Source organism: Squalius cephalus, assembly GCF_949319135.1.
Source record: "Squalius cephalus genome assembly, chromosome: 17".
Classification (NCBI taxonomy): domain Eukaryota; kingdom Metazoa; phylum Chordata; class Actinopteri; order Cypriniformes; family Leuciscidae; genus Squalius; species Squalius cephalus.
Window position 1 is genome coordinate 19,959,977 of NC_137138.1, and position 17,664 is coordinate 19,977,640.

The 17,664-nt window shown below is 36.7% G+C and overlaps 2 protein-coding genes across 2 annotated transcripts; both read left to right on the forward strand.

Moving 5' to 3' along the window:
* The first annotated feature begins 4,534 nt into the window (after positions 1–4,534).
* On the forward strand, positions 4,535–12,642 carry lcp2a (lymphocyte cytosolic protein 2a). Its single transcript, XM_079846516.1, has 21 exons — positions 4,535–4,743; positions 5,062–5,124; positions 5,958–6,004; positions 6,680–6,751; positions 7,500–7,537; positions 7,621–7,661; positions 7,743–7,935; positions 8,018–8,115; positions 8,212–8,257; positions 8,381–8,446; positions 8,568–8,596; positions 8,909–8,928; positions 9,425–9,559; positions 9,637–9,658; positions 9,767–9,779; positions 9,879–9,972; positions 10,125–10,165; positions 10,249–10,316; positions 11,682–11,756; positions 11,851–12,000; positions 12,090–12,642. The coding sequence occupies exons 1-21, from the start codon at positions 4,609–4,611 to the stop codon at positions 12,213–12,215; spliced, it is 1,572 nt and encodes a 523-aa protein (XP_079702642.1). The 5' UTR covers positions 4,535–4,608; the 3' UTR covers positions 12,216–12,642.
* Positions 12,607–16,740, forward strand: foxi3a (forkhead box I3a). Its single transcript, XM_079846517.1, has 2 exons — positions 12,607–15,264; positions 15,391–16,740. The coding sequence occupies exons 1-2, from the start codon at positions 14,658–14,660 to the stop codon at positions 15,909–15,911; spliced, it is 1,128 nt and encodes a 375-aa protein (XP_079702643.1). The 5' UTR covers positions 12,607–14,657; the 3' UTR covers positions 15,912–16,740.
* The last annotated feature ends 924 nt before the right edge of the window (positions 16,741–17,664 follow it).

Genomic DNA, 17,664 nt, shown 5'->3' on the forward strand with positions numbered 1-17,664 from the left:
AATCATTCTAATATGATGATTTGATACTCAGTTATTATCAATGATGGAAACAGTTGTGCTGTTTAATATATTTTTTTGGAATACTTTTTTCAGGATTCATTGAGTAAAACGTTAACAGCATTTATTCATAAAAACAGCATTTATTCAAAATAAAAACATTTCTAACAATATAAATCGTTACCATCACCTTTTATCAATTTAACGCATCCTTGTTGAATTAAAGTACTAATTTCTTTAAAAAAAATAGTTATTGTTCCCAAACTTTTGAACGGTAGTGTATATTGTTACAAAAGATTTCTATTCTAAATAAATACAGTTCTTTTTAACTTTTTATTCATCAAATAATCCTGAAAAAAGTATCTCAGGTTATAAAAAAAATATTAAGCAGCACAACTGTTTCCAACATTGATCATAAATCATCATATTAGAATGATTTCTGAAGGATCATAAGACACCAAAGACTGGAGTACTTGCTGATGAAAATTCAACTTTGCATCACAAAAATAAATTACATTTTAAAGTATATTAAAAAAGAGAACCATTATTTTAAATTGTATTAAAATTTCATAATATTACTGTTTTTTTTTTTTGTTTGTTTTTTTAACTGCAGGCTTGATGAGCATAAGAGACTTCTTTCAAAAACATTAAAAATAGTAACGTTTCCAAACGTTTGACTGGTACTGTGTATATATACATACTAGGGATGCACGATATATCGGCCATCATATCGGTATTGGCAGATATAATAAGAATAAGAAAATTTGGCCAATATTTTAAAGCTGATAAATAATGTATTATATCCTTCAACTGAGACATTTCAGATGTGCACTGTTAGCCATGATGGTTTTGAATCGTTTGCAATATGATTGGAATCACTTAAAGAAAATACAGTTCAGTGCAACATGCACGGCACAACTCCGACATAGGCTACATAAAATTATAATGGGAACATTATAATTGTGTGTTTGGGACATGGCTTTTAATGGTGAGACTTTTGTTTTTGTAATCAGGCTCTCAAAAAGTACATAAAAATTTGTATTTAGATTTATCGGCCAATATATCGACATTGGCTTTCAAATACAAAGAATTACCGTATCGGCCAAAATTTTCATATCGGTGCATCTCTAATTTATACACACACACACACACTGTAAAAAAAATTACTTGATCAGTAAGTTATGACAACACATGTTTTTACATTGCTTTAACTCATCAAAATAAGTTTGACTTTTAAGTTATACAAGATTAAACTCATTTTAAGTCATTTTAATTTAAGTTGAAATGACTCAACATCCAAGTTAATTGCACTTAAATTTAAGGCAGTAACTTTTTTTACAGTGATATTTGTAAATCTGCCCATAAAAAAATAGGAAAAGACTATCTTAAAATGTTTTTATTTTTTAGTTACAGATAAATTAGTTTATGATATCAGAATATTAATTTATCTTATGTAAGCAAACACAGTGCATTCAAGTAAATACATTTATACATTACATACATTCAAGAGGAACTGTAAATCCTATTATTGACAACTGAACAAATTATTATTATTATTCTGGGGACTAATTACCAAAAACTAAAGTGAAGGAAAAGTTTAATCTGGTATTGATCTATATAGTAGATCACCACCTGATGGTGCTATTGGATCTCATGAATTTACTAAATGCAAAAAAACACTTAGCAAAATAATCAATAAAATAGGTTAAATCAAAAGTCAGCATCTGACATTGTAAATGATGTCTCATAGACCTTGTCAATGAAAAATGCCAATTCACAAGATAAATATTCCAACAAAGACCAAAATGTTGATTGATAAAGGGAAGTGGCTCAGCTGTTCACACAGTTTACGAAGAGTTCAGTGGCCTTCGATCAGAGACGCATGGTGACGCGTAGTCAGAGGGTTCAGGCCTTCATTTGCCTATAAATGCCACATTTCCATTGTGCACAGTTAAAGAGGAAATATAGCATGTCAGTTTTATTAAAAATGAGGAAAAATCTAGTACCAGTGACAGGTTTGTCATCTCAAAGATAATCATGAGACCATAGACTGTGAGTTAAAAAACAATCTATAGCATCAGTCATAAGATACTCAAATAAATATAAAATTAGCAATAAAGGCTGAAGGAAAGAGCGTCTAAAGAACCATTGCAAACGATAGTTTCCACTCAAATAAATTCAGGTCTCGTTACTGAATTCAGTGTGGGAGCTCCTTTTAACATTATTGACGTTGAATCAAGTTGATGTTGAATGACATTACCTTGAATCAAGATCATTCACTGACTTTTCCTCCAGACATATTTTAATACACCCACTTTACCACCTTCTTCTGCGTATAAGCAGCCAGGAAATGGAAATAACTGTGTGACAAAGCAGGGGTACTGCATGACATCAAATGAATGTAATATAACTATATCTAAACAAAACATCCGTTTGTGAATCAAATGCACATTACAGCTTCATCAAAGTGAATATTCAGTGGTGGAAGAGATATTTCCATGAACTAACCCCTCTAGACCCAAGAACAGGAGCAACTGAATGCTTGCAACTCATATTTTCCAGCAGTGGGTGTTAAATGCAGTTCAGGGACTGAACCAGACGCTCATGTTGCAGGTCACAGTCAACATAATCATTCAACGCTTTGTTTTTGCAAATGAAGTATTTCGTAATTTCCCACAAAACAATTTGGGTGCATGTTTTGAAATGAAGCATATACAAAAATTGCACAATTTAACCGGGTTTACTTTATTACTTTTTTAAGTTAAAAACAGTGCAATTGTAAATAGTTTTATATATGTTTATGGTTAAATTAAAATGATAAAAAATAGCTGGTATTATCAATCAAAATGCTAAATCTAAATGTGGATTTTAAATCTGCATTTAAATAATAATCTAAATATTTAGCATCATTATGGCAAATGAAGCTCTGAGCCAAAAGATGTGACTATGACTATAATAAAATGACGGTGTTTATTACAGCATATAATTATTTTCTACAATACAATACAATACAATACAAACTTTATTTCTATAGCACATTTAAAAACAACCATGTTGACCAAAGTGTACATTGAGAAGAAACAATAAGTAGACAAGATACAACACCAGATAATTACAACAATTCTCATGCCGGATTAAAAACCAAGGAATAAAAATGTGTTTTAAGTCGCGATTTAAAAACCAGAAGGCTGGGGGCCAATCTAACATGAGGAGGCAATTCATTCCACAGTCTCGGGGCTGCGACTGAGAAAGCTCGATCCCCTCTGCTTTTGAGACGCGTTTTAGGGACGACAAGAAGAGACTGGTTTGCAGACCTTAAAGATCTTGAAGGAGCATGTGGCTTCAACAGAGAAGTAATGTAAACAGGATAGGACAGGACAGGATTCTATCGTAAACTTGGCTGTGTGTGTTATCATTTCTGCTTGCAAAGTTAGCAGTCATGCACTGTAAAAAAAAAATCTCAAGTTATGACAAAATATGTGACCCAGGATCACAAAACCAAGTAGCACAGGTAAATTTGTGGCAATAGCCAACAATATATTGTATGGGGCAAAATTATAGATTTTTCTAAAAATCATTCGGGTATTATGTAAAGATCATGTTCCATGAATATATTTTGTAAATTTTCTACCGTAAATACATAAAACATTTCTTTTTGTGAGTGAATGCAGCACAATCGCGAACATAAATGTAGAACTTTAAAGGCGATTTTCTCAATGTTTCGATTTTATTGCACCCTCAGATTCCAGATTTTTAAATGGTTGTATCCCGGCCAAATATTATCATATCCTAACAAACCATACATCAATGGAAAGCTTATTTGTTCAGTTTTCAGATGATGTATAAATCTCAAAAGTGCAATTTTCAACTTTGTTTTATAATTTCTACAAGATTCAACTCATTTTTAAGTCAGTTTAATGTGATTTAAGTTGACGTGACTTAAACATCCAAGTTGATTGTACTTAAATTTAAGGCAGCAACTTTCTTTTACAGTGTGATAGCAAGTGTACAATGATTTTTGCTTGTGTTACTTAGAAGTGTGATTGGCAAAGGTTAATTGGCAAGTGTGTAATCCCCACTAAAGGACTTTTCTAACACTGATTCTGAATTATGATAAATTACTTTAGAGTTTAAGTAATGAATGACATGGAACTGGCCAGTTTTAGAAAATGAAGGCAAATAAATATCACTGTTTTGTCTATCAATGCTTATCTAGGGCTACATCATTCTGAGTGGGCGAGGATGAATTATAATATATCATGAAATATGTGTTGGTTTTTTTTTTCATGAAGGGGCTGTACTTCCCCTATTTGTCACAACAATCATTAACAGGAAGTCTATGGGGAAGTGGATGTCATTCTTTCTTTTCATACAGTGCTCAGGCGAATCCGGGGTGTTGGTTTTTTTAAGCATTTATGAAAATGTTGGTAGAATTTTGAGCAATTCTTCCACGTCTGCTTTTAAAACTGGGTGAATCAGTCACTGTCTTTTTTTGGTGTCTTTTATCCTTTGATTTATTTTTCTTGATTTGACACCAGTCTCCTCGTGTTCTGGGTGGATATAGCGTCAGACACAGTGTGAACCCACTGTGAGAGTGGCAACATTTTTTCAATGCTTGAAGATATCAGAGATTTGATATTCATAAGCAAGTGTAGTAAATTTGGAACAATGAGTTTCGATGGTATTCCATCCAAATCGGAGGTTCTGAGCTGGGATCCACAACGGTTAGCAGAATTTCTGAAGAGAGTAAGTTGCTTTCTCTTTTCATCTTTCAATGTCAAAACACATGAATTGAAACTAAAAAAAATTGCTATTGCTATGTTTATTTTATAGACCTTCAGCACACACACTTGTGAATTTAATACCAATTTCAAAAACTGAGAAATGAGAGACATTTGTTACAGCACCAACGAACCTAAAAATGGCATTGAATGTACTTTGATAGACCTATATTTGATATTAAATGATATTTAATATTACATTATGTTGTTTATACATGTGAGATATGTGTATATGTGTGCGACCCATATTCATCTGATATAATTTCTTTTTCATTATCTTTAGCGGAATCTAACTGGATGTGATAAGGTCATAACACGATATAACATCAGTGGGCCAAGGTTTCTGGTAAGCACCATTTAAAATTCGGTCCATTGGTTTTGCTGGGTCACAGCCCAAATTTTGCATTTAGAAAGCAGAAATGACCATTTTCAGCCTACATGTCATCATTTTGTGTATCATCATAATTCAGTATATTTTTGTTCCTTTGCAGTGTGAGTTTCGATTTGTAAAATTCATAGTTTTAATTTATATTTTTATTTTTATTTATTTTATAAATAGTTATATTCTTTGTGGAGCACAGACCAAAATGACCCTTTACAAAGCAGATGTTTGTGGTCTGACTCAGTGTAGCATCATTGTTTCCCTTGATCCAACAGTTCCGGAACTGCTGTAATTAGAATCTAAAACTAACAAGAAATGTTAGAACTCCTAATCAGTCAGAATTAGAACAAAAAAAATAAAGAAAAAAACGTTATAAATGAAGGTGCTATAAATGTTACAGTATATACACACACACACACACACACACACAGAGAGACACACACACACACACTATATATACACTGTACAAAAAAGTATTGTTAATTTAACTTAAAGTTAACTTAACTTAAAATTTTGAGTTCATTGAAACTCAAATTGAAATTTGAGTTAATACAATGGAGATTGGTTTGATCAACAGAAACTCAACGTATTATGTTATCTGAACCACATTAATTATCTTTGATTTGACCAAAGAAAAAATGATGTGAAATCAAATAATTTTTTTACATTGTGTGTTTAAAAAAACAAGTATTTTCATGATTTATCACATTTTTTCTTTTCTTTTTTATTTTGTATACACATACACACACACACACACACACACACGAATTTAAAATCAAGCTGTATTTTTATTTTAGAGTATGACTGAAAATGACCTTCAAAAGTTCCCTAAGCTTCATGCGCCGTAAGTACTGACTGCATTTTTGTTTTTCTGCTTATTTTGTGTATTTGTCATTCGTTTTTCTTATTCTGGGTAAATCGCTAATATTTTAGACAACTTTAGAATTTATATGGCATAAAGTGTAGAATAATTTATCATAGCCACAGTATTCAAAGACATACTTTTTATTTATTTATTTCAAGACCAAATCAACTGTGCAGTGTACAAACAGGTAGAAGCATGCAAGAACGCCATCGGTGACATAGTGACATTGAAAAGGAAATACTGCACAGGAAAGATAAACCAGAGAAGCAGATGTGGCAGGAACCTTTGCGTTGATGCAGAAACTCTTATGAAGAGCATGTTCGGTGCGAAATTGTTACATTTCACACCTCAATAACACTTAAATAAGTAAATGTAATTGACTTTTCCCCAAAAGCAAATTTGGCATTAGATACGCCACAGTGACTTTATGGTAATATGGTTATTGTTAGTTTGAGTAGAGTCAGGTGCACAGAAAAGAGGACAAAATGATGTCTTTGTTACCACATCCTGCCTGCATGGGCTGAACCCTCAGTCAGTTCATAAAGAAATTATTACATGCTTTTCTGTCTCCTAAAACGCCTACTAATCAATAACATGCCAGCAGTGTTAGTTACACTTTGAGGATCTGAAACTGGTGTTTCCTTATATTTTTAGGCTTATCTCCAAGATTTGTCAGGAAATCAACAAAGAGAAGAAAAGATTCTTTCCACCGATTCCAGCAATAAGGCCAGTACTCTACCATCACAATTCTTGTGTTATATCTGAGATATAATAGACACTACCATTCAAAGTTTGGGGTTGGTAATATTTTTTTTATGTTTTTGAAAGAAATTTCTCATGCTCATTAAGGCTGCAATATTTGATCAAAAACAGAGTGAAAACAGTAATGTTGTGAAGTATTATTACAATCCAGCATCAATACTCCAGTCTTCAGCATCACATGATCCTTCAGAAATCATTCTTATATGCTGATTTGCTGCACAAGAAACATTTCTTATTATTATCAATGTGGAAAACATTGTGCTGCTTAATAGTTTTGTGAATACCCTGCTACAAATTTTTCAGGTTTCTTTTATGAATAGAAAGTTCATTTTTTAAAAATAGAAATAATTTCGCAACATTATAAATGTCTTTATTGTTTAGATCAATTTAATGCATCCTTACTGAATAAAACTTCATGATTTACTTGCCCTCATGTGGTTTCAAACACATATAACTTTCTTTCTTTCTTCTGCGGAACATAAAAGAAGAATGTTTTGAAGAATGTTATTTGAGAAACTCTTTTTTTGCTTGTACATTGGAACAATGAACCCCGTTGACTTTCATTATATGAACAAAAAAAATAATCACTGAGACATTTTTCATAAAAAGTCCACATGAGGATGAATAAATCAATGGAATGAATTCATCATATAACTACCAAGTGCATCTACTGTCAGAACGCGACTAACTATCCCTATTGTTTTGTGAATAGGCCATCACAGCCAGTTCCCAGCTTCCCACAACCACCAGGTATGATACATAGAATATATTCAATGTTACAAGTTTGCTTTTAAAGATGTTGTCTAGAAGTCACCTGCTCTTACTATTTTCAGTTGATCAATATGAGGATCAAGCGTGGGACCCAGGAGAGTTTGTAAGTCTTTTATGTGTGTCTCAAACTGTTTTGAAGTGATCAGCATCACATCTGACGGGCATGTATTCTTTCCTCATTAAGGAGGACAGTGAAGACGACTACGAGGATCCTGACGAGGATAATATTTCAGAAGGTGATGCTAGCGGTGGAGACTATGAGTCCCCAGAGGAGGGGTCAGACAGTGATAATGGCTATGAGCCTCCTCCATCCGAGCCAAAAGAAGACACGGCCCAGATCTGTCCCGCTAAACCCATGGAAAACAGCGACTATATTGGTACGCAAAAGTGGACACTTTTCCATCCTATTGCTGTGTCAGTCCTTTGGAAAAGTCATGATGGGATTCCTTGATTTATCAGATAATAACCGCACACGTGGAGTGAGCAGAAGCCAACCGCCTGTGCCTCCGGAGCGCCCGGGCCCCGGACCCTCTCTCCCTCATGTGGAGCGGCCAAGTGTGAGTCCATCATATTTCCAAACAGTATGTGTCCCACTTCGTCTATAATTTTCCCTTTTTGAGTCTATAAACAATCAAATCTTCATTCAATATTAGGTTGGACAACATGTGAGAGAAGAGCGGCCCCTAAAAAGACCCCCAGGTAAGAGAGTATGTTTGTTCTGAGTGACAGCTAATCTGGGTGGGACGCTGTTGAACTGATCCACCTTTCCCCCCCCCCCCCCCCCCCCCCCCCCCCCCCCCCCCCCATCCCATGCTCTTGTAGCACCTGCTGTAGACCGCAGCAAAAAGCCAGGAACTCTGGACAGAAGCCACCCTCCTCCTGTAGCAGGTCACTGCCACTCGCTCATTTATTTCTTAATGCTTTTTTAGCAGATAATAATTCAGTAATAATGCAATTCAGATTACCTAAAGGCTAAAGGGAAGTCCTTGACTGTATTGTGTCCTCACAGGTGGAAGGGGCACTAGCTCATTGGACAGAGTAAGTTTGATTTGTCCTACCTCCGCATGCTTTAATTTCCCACTTTTTTTCATATCACCAACTTGCATTTACCAATCACTAATTAATTAATTAATATACTATATTAGAATTAATATATATTTTAAGAATCAATATCAGTAGCTATATATATAGTAAAAATATGTAGCATTATTTAGTCTAGGCCTATATGCTTGAAATATAAATGACCTTTTTTCCCCCAAAAATAGTCTTAGAATTTTCAAGTTCCATTTGAACTAAAAACAATAATAATTTATGTTTTAATATCTCTCTAATCATTTATTTCTTCAGCAGGCTGTCCAACCGCCAAGAGGGTATGATTTTATTTAATTGAATTTTTGTTTAATAGTATTCTGCATGTGCAGCTTTAGTATGACAATATTTAGAGTCATAATTTACCATTATTTAAGATCTCTTATTGGTTTGTTTACTTTAGCCTATAGCATAGTCACATTGAAATTACTGAATGACTGCAATTACATCTGTGCACATAGAATACGCTATTTATAGCTCACCGTGATTTTGCCAAGTAAGGCATATTTTGTGGATCCTGGAACAACATTCCTGTCCAAAAACAAGCACCTAACCCTTGTTGTAACCCTAATGTTGACATAAACTGTCAACTTGACCCTCAAATCTGCTTGGTTGATTGGAATGTGTTTTTCCAGGATCAACAAAGATGTTGATTCAGGAACATGTTCTACTTGATGAAATCACTTTCATAGTAGCGGTCAATTACTAAATCTCTTTTTTAAGTATGATAGGTTTGTCATCCGTTCTTCAGGATGTCACATGCTTTTTGTCCTACAGCAATCCTGCTGCTCCTCTCAGACTCCCTCCAGTGGAGTTGCCAGGAGACCCAATGAGAATTCCCAAACCCTTACTTCCTCCATCAGGGGTGCGCAGAAGTGCCTCCTCCGTAACACCAGGCTACTCTCAAAACAGGTCAGATTCAAGAATGTAACACTGCACCATTCTATTCACTGAGCTGCCAGTGTAACCTGTATTTCTTTTTCCAACAGGCATCTTGACTACAGAAACGAGGTACACACAAAGCACACACACACATACAGTCCTAATTGTTTGTGCAATTCACATCATAAAGCAATTCACTCACTTAATTTGACTGGGGGGGGGGTTTCTCTTCAACAGTCTCACGATGACAGTAAGTCATTTTCTTATTTTGTGTATTTGCATATTTTTGATGACAGAATTAATAAGAAAGCACACAAACGCCCAATGTTTGAATACTCTGATTTTGCAGCTGTCAGGCACAGCTCCAACACGTTTCCACTGCACGCCAGGAATCCATCGCCAAGACCGCCAGGAACCCACGGACAGCCTTTTCAAACAGACACGTGTGTATTCAAATGAGAACACCGTCTGTGGGTGGTCAGACTTGATACTACTCAAGAATATGTGGCCAAATTAATACTGATGTTCAAAAACATGAGTTAAAGGTGCAGATACTCCACTATATCTGACTATATCTCTGTCACATTTCACACAGTGTTAGCCCCAGTCGATCACTACCGGCAAAACTGCAGGAGGGTAAGCACGGATTTCACTAGTTTGATTTATCTTACTATATATTCAATGAAAATAAATACACCTTTTATTTTGTTGAATGAAAGCAATGAACGATCACCGGAGAAGTGCAAGAGCACCACCACCACCACAAACAGACATGGGCGGCATGCAGGTACAGTACTTTAAAGTGCTTGAGCTACTGACAAGGGTTGCCAGGTCTGCACAACAAAACCCGCCCAATCCAATTGGTAAATCGTGACGTAGGGAATCCTGTTTCCGGGTCAAGCCTCCATTCGTTTCAATTGAGGGAGAATGCCAAATAGTGTTTTTCCACCCTTGAAGGGCACCTCGGGAAAGGGACGCCCTTTGTAGGAGCGTTCCAAACGAAAGTGAACAACTGAATCCCTTCACAAAGGGCCCTTCCACAAGTCTGTTAGCGAAGGTAGCATGCGATGGTCACTTCAAGGAAGTAATTTAATCATTTTTAGTCATGTTCTGCCCTTCGGAGTGAGTAGGGCATAGGGATGCACACTTCCGATTGGAATTTGCCATGAGAGTACTATCTCAACAGCCACTAATGAGCACTATTTATTCATATGACACGTTTAAGCTAAGCTTTTAAAACGTTACAGTGTAAGTCTCCGAGCTCATGACGCCCTGGACATTAATATTTTAAATACTTATAAAAGACATCACTCTAATAAAAGGGTCATGATTTTTCACTAGTATTACAGCACACCGTGAGTGTGTATTAGCACTGTTTGTTGTTTGCTTTTGGTAGCCTATCTGATAGAGCGCTTGAACCCGGAAACGGTGACACGTGACGTCAGATTTAACAAGCGGATTGCTAATCAAAACCAGAGACAATTTGTCAAAACTAGCCCAATCTAGGGTAAAAATAAATAAATCTCGACTACGAAAACTACCCGCAGCAACGGAGTAATAGTAGCCCAATTCTGCACTGTTGTTCTGACTGCTGCTCACACTACAGACCGACCAGCAGATGGCGCCCTTGTATTTCCTTTGAGGTGATACTGGAATAACTGGGATCTACTTTCTAGCACACTGTGCTATGTGATATAGGATTTACTTTGAAACGATTTTCACTCAGAAATTGCTAGTAAATTTACCTAAATTGTGACCCCCCCCCCCCCCCTGAATACACAAATAATTACAAACAAAGGCAAGTAACACACTGAATAAAACATGACATTTTGAAGTGGAAAGAGAGAAAAAGTAGGCCTATTTTCTTGTAAAACATAGGCGACTACAGTAATCTTTATTTACTACTTCAAAAAATCTTTTTTTACAGTATATGGTGTATTTTTTACTTCTCCAAGGTTCTAGTGCATTTTTCTTACAGTGTAGGCCTATAGTTAACAGCCTACTCTATGCTACATTTGACTCATGTTACTATTAGGTATTCTGTGAAATGTTTGGTTTTAATTAATCATAATTGTCTCAAAAATTCAGAGAAAACAGACAAACATTTCTCATTAGTCTTTGTCAGCCCAAATATCTCATTATTTCTCCACAGGACATGGATCCAGCTTGGTATGTGGGTCAGATCTCCCGTGGTGAGGCAGAGAGCTGTCTGAGAAGAGTTAACAGGGTGAGGCTTTGCGTTACTTCTCATTGGAATTGGGGAAAAAATATATCATTCTCAGGTTAACAAAGTTAATTTGTTCAAATGTGTCCCTTGAAAGGATGGGGCGTTCCTTGTGCGAGACAGCTCAAATCGATCCTCTAACCAGCCTTACACACTCGTGGTCCTGTACCAGGAAAAAGTTTACAACATTCAGATCCGCAGATTCCAAAATGGATTCATGCTAGGCACTGGGATGAAATCCTCAGAGGTATTCAAACTGTTGTTGTTTTTATGTCTGTAATTATAGCCACATGCTCAATGACCAAAGCTTGTAACACTATTGATTGTCTTTGGCAGACTTTTGAGCGAGTTGGCGGCATTATCAACCAGCACAAACACACACCACTCCTTCTTATTGATGCTAAGAACCGAGAATCAAGCCAGCAGAAGCAGTGTTCTCTGATTTATCCAGCTGGATATTAAACATAGTAGGTTACATGACTAATTCACAGTAACTACTTTTGCTTTTTCATTTCATGATTTGAGGTTTTTTTTTTTTTTTTTAATCAACACAATTCAAAATCTCTCAGGTGTGTGTGTAACTGTAAAACATTGTAAAGTTTTTAAATGCATAGCTGCACATTGCATAGTACTGGATATCTGTTCATATAAACAAAAAGAGTAGCCTATTTTATCACTATTTTGACTGTTATTGTTATTTCTCAAACAAATCAGTCTTGTCACCTTTCATTTGAAATTTTCCACGAGTTCCTGTTTATTTGTTGTTAAATTCGTATGATCATGAAATATGAAATGTATATTGACAAGACAATAAAGATTATAATTCTACATGTGTGAGGAACTGATTGAGGATTAGTCACACTGTCAACAAGGATTATGTTTGTCGCTTATTTCTTTGAAATCATTCTGTTCACATGCCATTAATAATTTGAAGACTCACTTTATAAAGGTGAAACGCAGGGCACAGTTTCCCCTAAATTATCTCACGTCTATCAAACTGTCTCCGAGTTGACAACACGTCGGTGCACAAAAGGGGATTCGGTTACAATGACTTTGGCATGAAATGTCAAAGCAACAGGCTACAATAACAATGCTGTTTGAGGAAGACTGGTGAAATTGTGTCAGATTTATAAGTGCTTGTATTACTTAGATAATCGACTAGCCTATACACTCAGGATGCGAATTACAGGGAGGGTTGGGGGTCTGACCCCCTAAAGAAGGTTTGCTCCCCCCTGAAGGACATCAAAACAAGATGTTGGGTGGTTGTGGGTGGGGGCTCAAAGAAAGTAGTCTACCCATAATATGAAGCTTAAACCTGTATGAAGATACATTTCTAGCTCTGACTGATTTCAAATTGTAATTTTGGCCACCCCTGAAAAGGGTCCTAGGATTAACATTACCTTAGTAACTGAAGTAAATAGCCTAGGCCTACTCTATAAAACCTTGCTGATTCAGGGACTTGCTTTTATTGCATGGACTAAGAAAATAACCACTATCTGACCCCCTGTCATTAATTATGTGTAGGCCTAATTAACAAATATATAAAATAAATAAATATCAATCTTTGCCAATCTCCCTTTTCCCCAAAAAAGAATGTGCGTTAAGAGAGTCTAGTTAGGCTGCACTTATTGCAATTTAATGTAGCCTAATGGTAAATATTTTAGACGTGATCGGTTATCACGCTTTCGTCAGCCAGGTTGAATTAAAATAAAAACATTTGAAGAAGGAAATTATGGGGTGTGGTCACATTAGCGAAATTTAGGTCCATTTTCAATAGCGTTGGAAGCACTGCTCGAAACAGAAGTCACTTTGAAACCAAGCTTTCTGTTGTTAAGCTCGGGGAATTCACGGGACCAACTTGAAAACGAGTGGAATCTGTGTGGGGAACTTTTTCTTCCTCGTGAGAAACTGCCGATGACTGATTTCGCCCGCGAAAATTCACCGAATAACGTTAAATGAGTGCACATTAAAGTAAAAGGTAGGCCAACTCACTCATTGCGGTTTTGATCACTTCAACAACAGGTTTTAATAATCTGGCCACAATAGCTGGCACAACGGATCAAATAAACCGTAGACTTCAATAAATCGCGCGCGATCAGGCAACGCCGAGACAGTGGAGTCGCTCTGCGCGTGCAGGGTTTAAGAATGTAAATGAGACCCAAATAATGATAAGAGACCCAAATGGCTCAAATTGAATTCGCATTATCTCAAGTGAAAGGGCGGGGGTAAGATGAAATAGCTTTAACCCCCCAACAGCGCCTTCAAGTGATCTAAAAATGTAAACAAATTAACCAAGCCCATGGCATGATGGTGTCTTGTTTATAATGCCACAGAAACCACATTGGTATTAACTTAAAATTAGTTAGATAAATTTGTCAGCACATTGGGTAAGATTTGTTTATTTATTTATTTAGCTATTTATTTATTTATTTATTTATTTAGCTAGATATATCTATCAATTTATTTCCCCTCATTTCACTTTAATAGTTCAGATTAAAACACAATAATCTACTTGTATATAGTGTTAAATATGATTAGTTGAATACTGCAAATTGTAACTGATCCAGAACTGTTCCAATTTATCTAAATTCAACTTGTATGTGACATACGAAATGTTTTGTGTTGTGCATAATGATATGAAGGTTAGGAATTATGCATGGTAATATTAATTCAGGAATTTAAATGAATCCACCCGAGTCATTTATGAAACTTAAGATATTTCACTGATAAATCTAACCAACCCCCCCACCTCCAAACAAATGAGGGCTGAGCTGTGACCGTGACAGCCAATCAGAGCAGAGAGGGTGTTACAAAACTTGTATAAATAGTTCAGGTGAGACAGGTGTCAGGTTGTGATGCACCTGACCAATCCACCTGTGTTAGACAGAGGCAGCAGAACAGTACATGGTATTTTCTCCCAGAACGACAGAACAAACAGAAGAAAAAAGGGAGGAAAGCATGACGTCATTTGTTCCACAAGCCCTTTCACCCCAGTTCCACAGCATGGGGCAGGAGTCCCAAGAGTTCAGCCTGTACGGTGACAACTTCTACAGCACTCAGCCTGTGCCTAGTCCACAGCAAACCCTGCCGTCCGCTTACGATTTCGGAGAATACGCCGGACAGACCTCCAACCCTTACCTGTGGTTCAACGGACCTGGGCTCAACCCGGCCCCCTGTCACAGCGGAGGGCCTCAGCACTACGGGATGCCGAAGTCGTACTTGTCTGCAGGTGGAATCGGAGGCTCGGACGGCAGCATCAGCTGGTTCTCCCTGCCGTCCCAAGAAGATCTGATGAAACTCGTGAGGCCTCCATACTCTTACTCAGCACTCATTGCGATGGCAATACACGGAGCCCCAAGCCGACGTCTCACTCTTAGCCAGATCTACCAGTACGTGGCTGACAACTTCCCCTTCTACAACAAGAGCAAAGCCAGCTGGCAGAACTCAATCCGACATAATCTCTCACTCAACGACTGCTTCATGAAAGTGCCCAGAGATGACACCGATCCAGGTTAGAACATGCTCAAACTACTCCTTGTGTTTAGAATTTTTCTTGTGTTCTACTGTTTGGGTTTTAGTTCCATTTTAGTTCATGTTTCAACTGCCAAAATAACATAAAGTTGCTTCTGTTGAACAGGTAAAGGCAACTATTGGACCCTTGACCCAAACTGTGAGAAGATGTTCGATAATGGCAACTTCCGTCGCAAAAGGAAGAGAAAGTCCGACTTGGCCGAAGAGGAGGGTAAAGGCTATTCTGGATCGGACTCTGCTCTATCAAGTCCTAAAGAGCCCAGCGACACCTCCGAGAGAGGAAACTCTCCAGTCTCCGCAGATCTGACACCATGTCTCAAAGGTTTCCTCCATCAAATGGGTGATGTGGCTTCAGGCTCAAGAGAGGCTCTTCTTCCATCTTCTCTGGCATTGCCTTTGAGCCATAAATCTTCTCCTAATGGGGCGTATGGCTCGTACTCACCGAGCGCAACCGTGCCGCAATGGGAAACCCACATTCCTCCCCCTGTCGCATCCAACATTTCCACTTCGCCTGCTCCATTCACAGACAGTTATAATGACACTATGCTCAACCAGTACACCAGCCAGCTCTATCCCGTGCTGGGCTCCTCTGACTTGCTGTATCCACGGGACGGAACAGAGGTGTAGCTCGGGTCATAGCACCATCATGTATGAACTGTGGCCACAGGCACTTGAGGGAGCGGTCGGCCCGCATCGGAGTGCCTGATTCAGCAGGTCCGAGTGGATGCGGAGGAGATTCCCTCTATCAGACAGTTGTGTGTGAACGCTCTCACACGCTCTTCTCAGACTCACGTGCTGACATCATCTAAATCATGTTGCAGCTGAAAGACAACAGTAATCGCCCCGGGCTACTGCTCCCAGTACCGTTTTTTGTGTTGTGGTTTTTTGTTTTTGCAACATATTTCAATTCTGTACAATTGAAGGCTGGAACATGCATAAATGCACTGACTTTTAGCATAAATATGAATTTGTCAATATTTTCTATTTGTATTGTTTGCTTTATATATTTTGTGATTGTAATATATACTGTTTTTGCCAAAATAAACATGCATATTCACAATTGATACCATCTTTATTGCTATCATATTTATAACAGTGCTGTTATTGTTAACTGAAACTATTACAAATGGTTTCTGTTCATTGAAATAAGGCTGAATAAAATATATAACTTTAAAATCTTAAACTTAAGAAAAATAGACATCTTGCCTTGGCATTTAATGTTGCTGCATTAAATTAAGTACAATCAACTTGGATGTTTAAGTCATTTCAACTTACATTCAACTTACAAAAACGAGTTGAATCTTGTATAACTTTTTTTTAAGTTGAAAATTGCTTAACTTATTTTGATGAGTTAAAAGAAATGTAAAAACATTTGTTGTCATAACTTATTGATCATAGATTTGTTTTTACAGTGTTACTTAAACTAAAAACACAAACTGAATAAAAATAAGTATTCAAAAAAACGAATAAAAATTACAAAATAAATCAAGTGAAAACTGAAAATATAAAATAAATAATACTAAAACAACATTAAAAACCTGTCATCATTTACCCACACTCATGTCTTTTCAAATCTAGACTTTCTCATCGGCTGAACACAAAAGAAGATATTTTGAAAAATATTTGTGTGTTTTTTTTTTTTTTTTTTCATACAAGGAAAGCTAATGTTGTTGTTTTGGAGGCCGTTGACTTTCATTATATGGACAAAACAGATTAAATATTCTTCAAAATATCTTTTATGTGTCACAGAACTAAGTAATATAGGCTTATAACATAATGATGAGTAATGGTGACCGTTTTTTTGTTTGTTTGTTTGTTTGTTTTTTAAGTGAACTGTCCTTGTAAGTGCTGGGTACATAATAAAACTCAACACTGAACTGAAAATGTTCCACTATAACTTAAAGATTGAAGCAATAAACAAGACATTTCTAAAGCTCATTTAAAACAATAAAAGCAAAATTAAAACCGTGAAATGAAAGGGGGAAAAAGTTGAATACAACGGAAGAGATGCAATGCATCACAAAACTTTCACCCGTATTTCAGTCAGATTCATCATTCAGTGCTTATCAAGATGTGATGAGGCTCAGTTAAAGTTAGATCTACCTGCTATCTGCCAATAGAGTTAGTGATCCATCCCACATAAAGGAGACGTGGGGAGGGAGATCCCTAAAGAACCGTTAAACAACACGCCTTAAACACGAAAAGAAGTCGTTATCATGGACTTAAGTCCATTCAATCTGATCCACACCAAAGAGGAGGTCAAGCAAGAGAGAATTCTGCGAAAGGGACAATAAATACATATATGTGTGAAAAGGCACAAACACTTCAAGCCTATAGAGACCAACATGTGATTGTCAAAACTATAGTCTGTCATTACAGC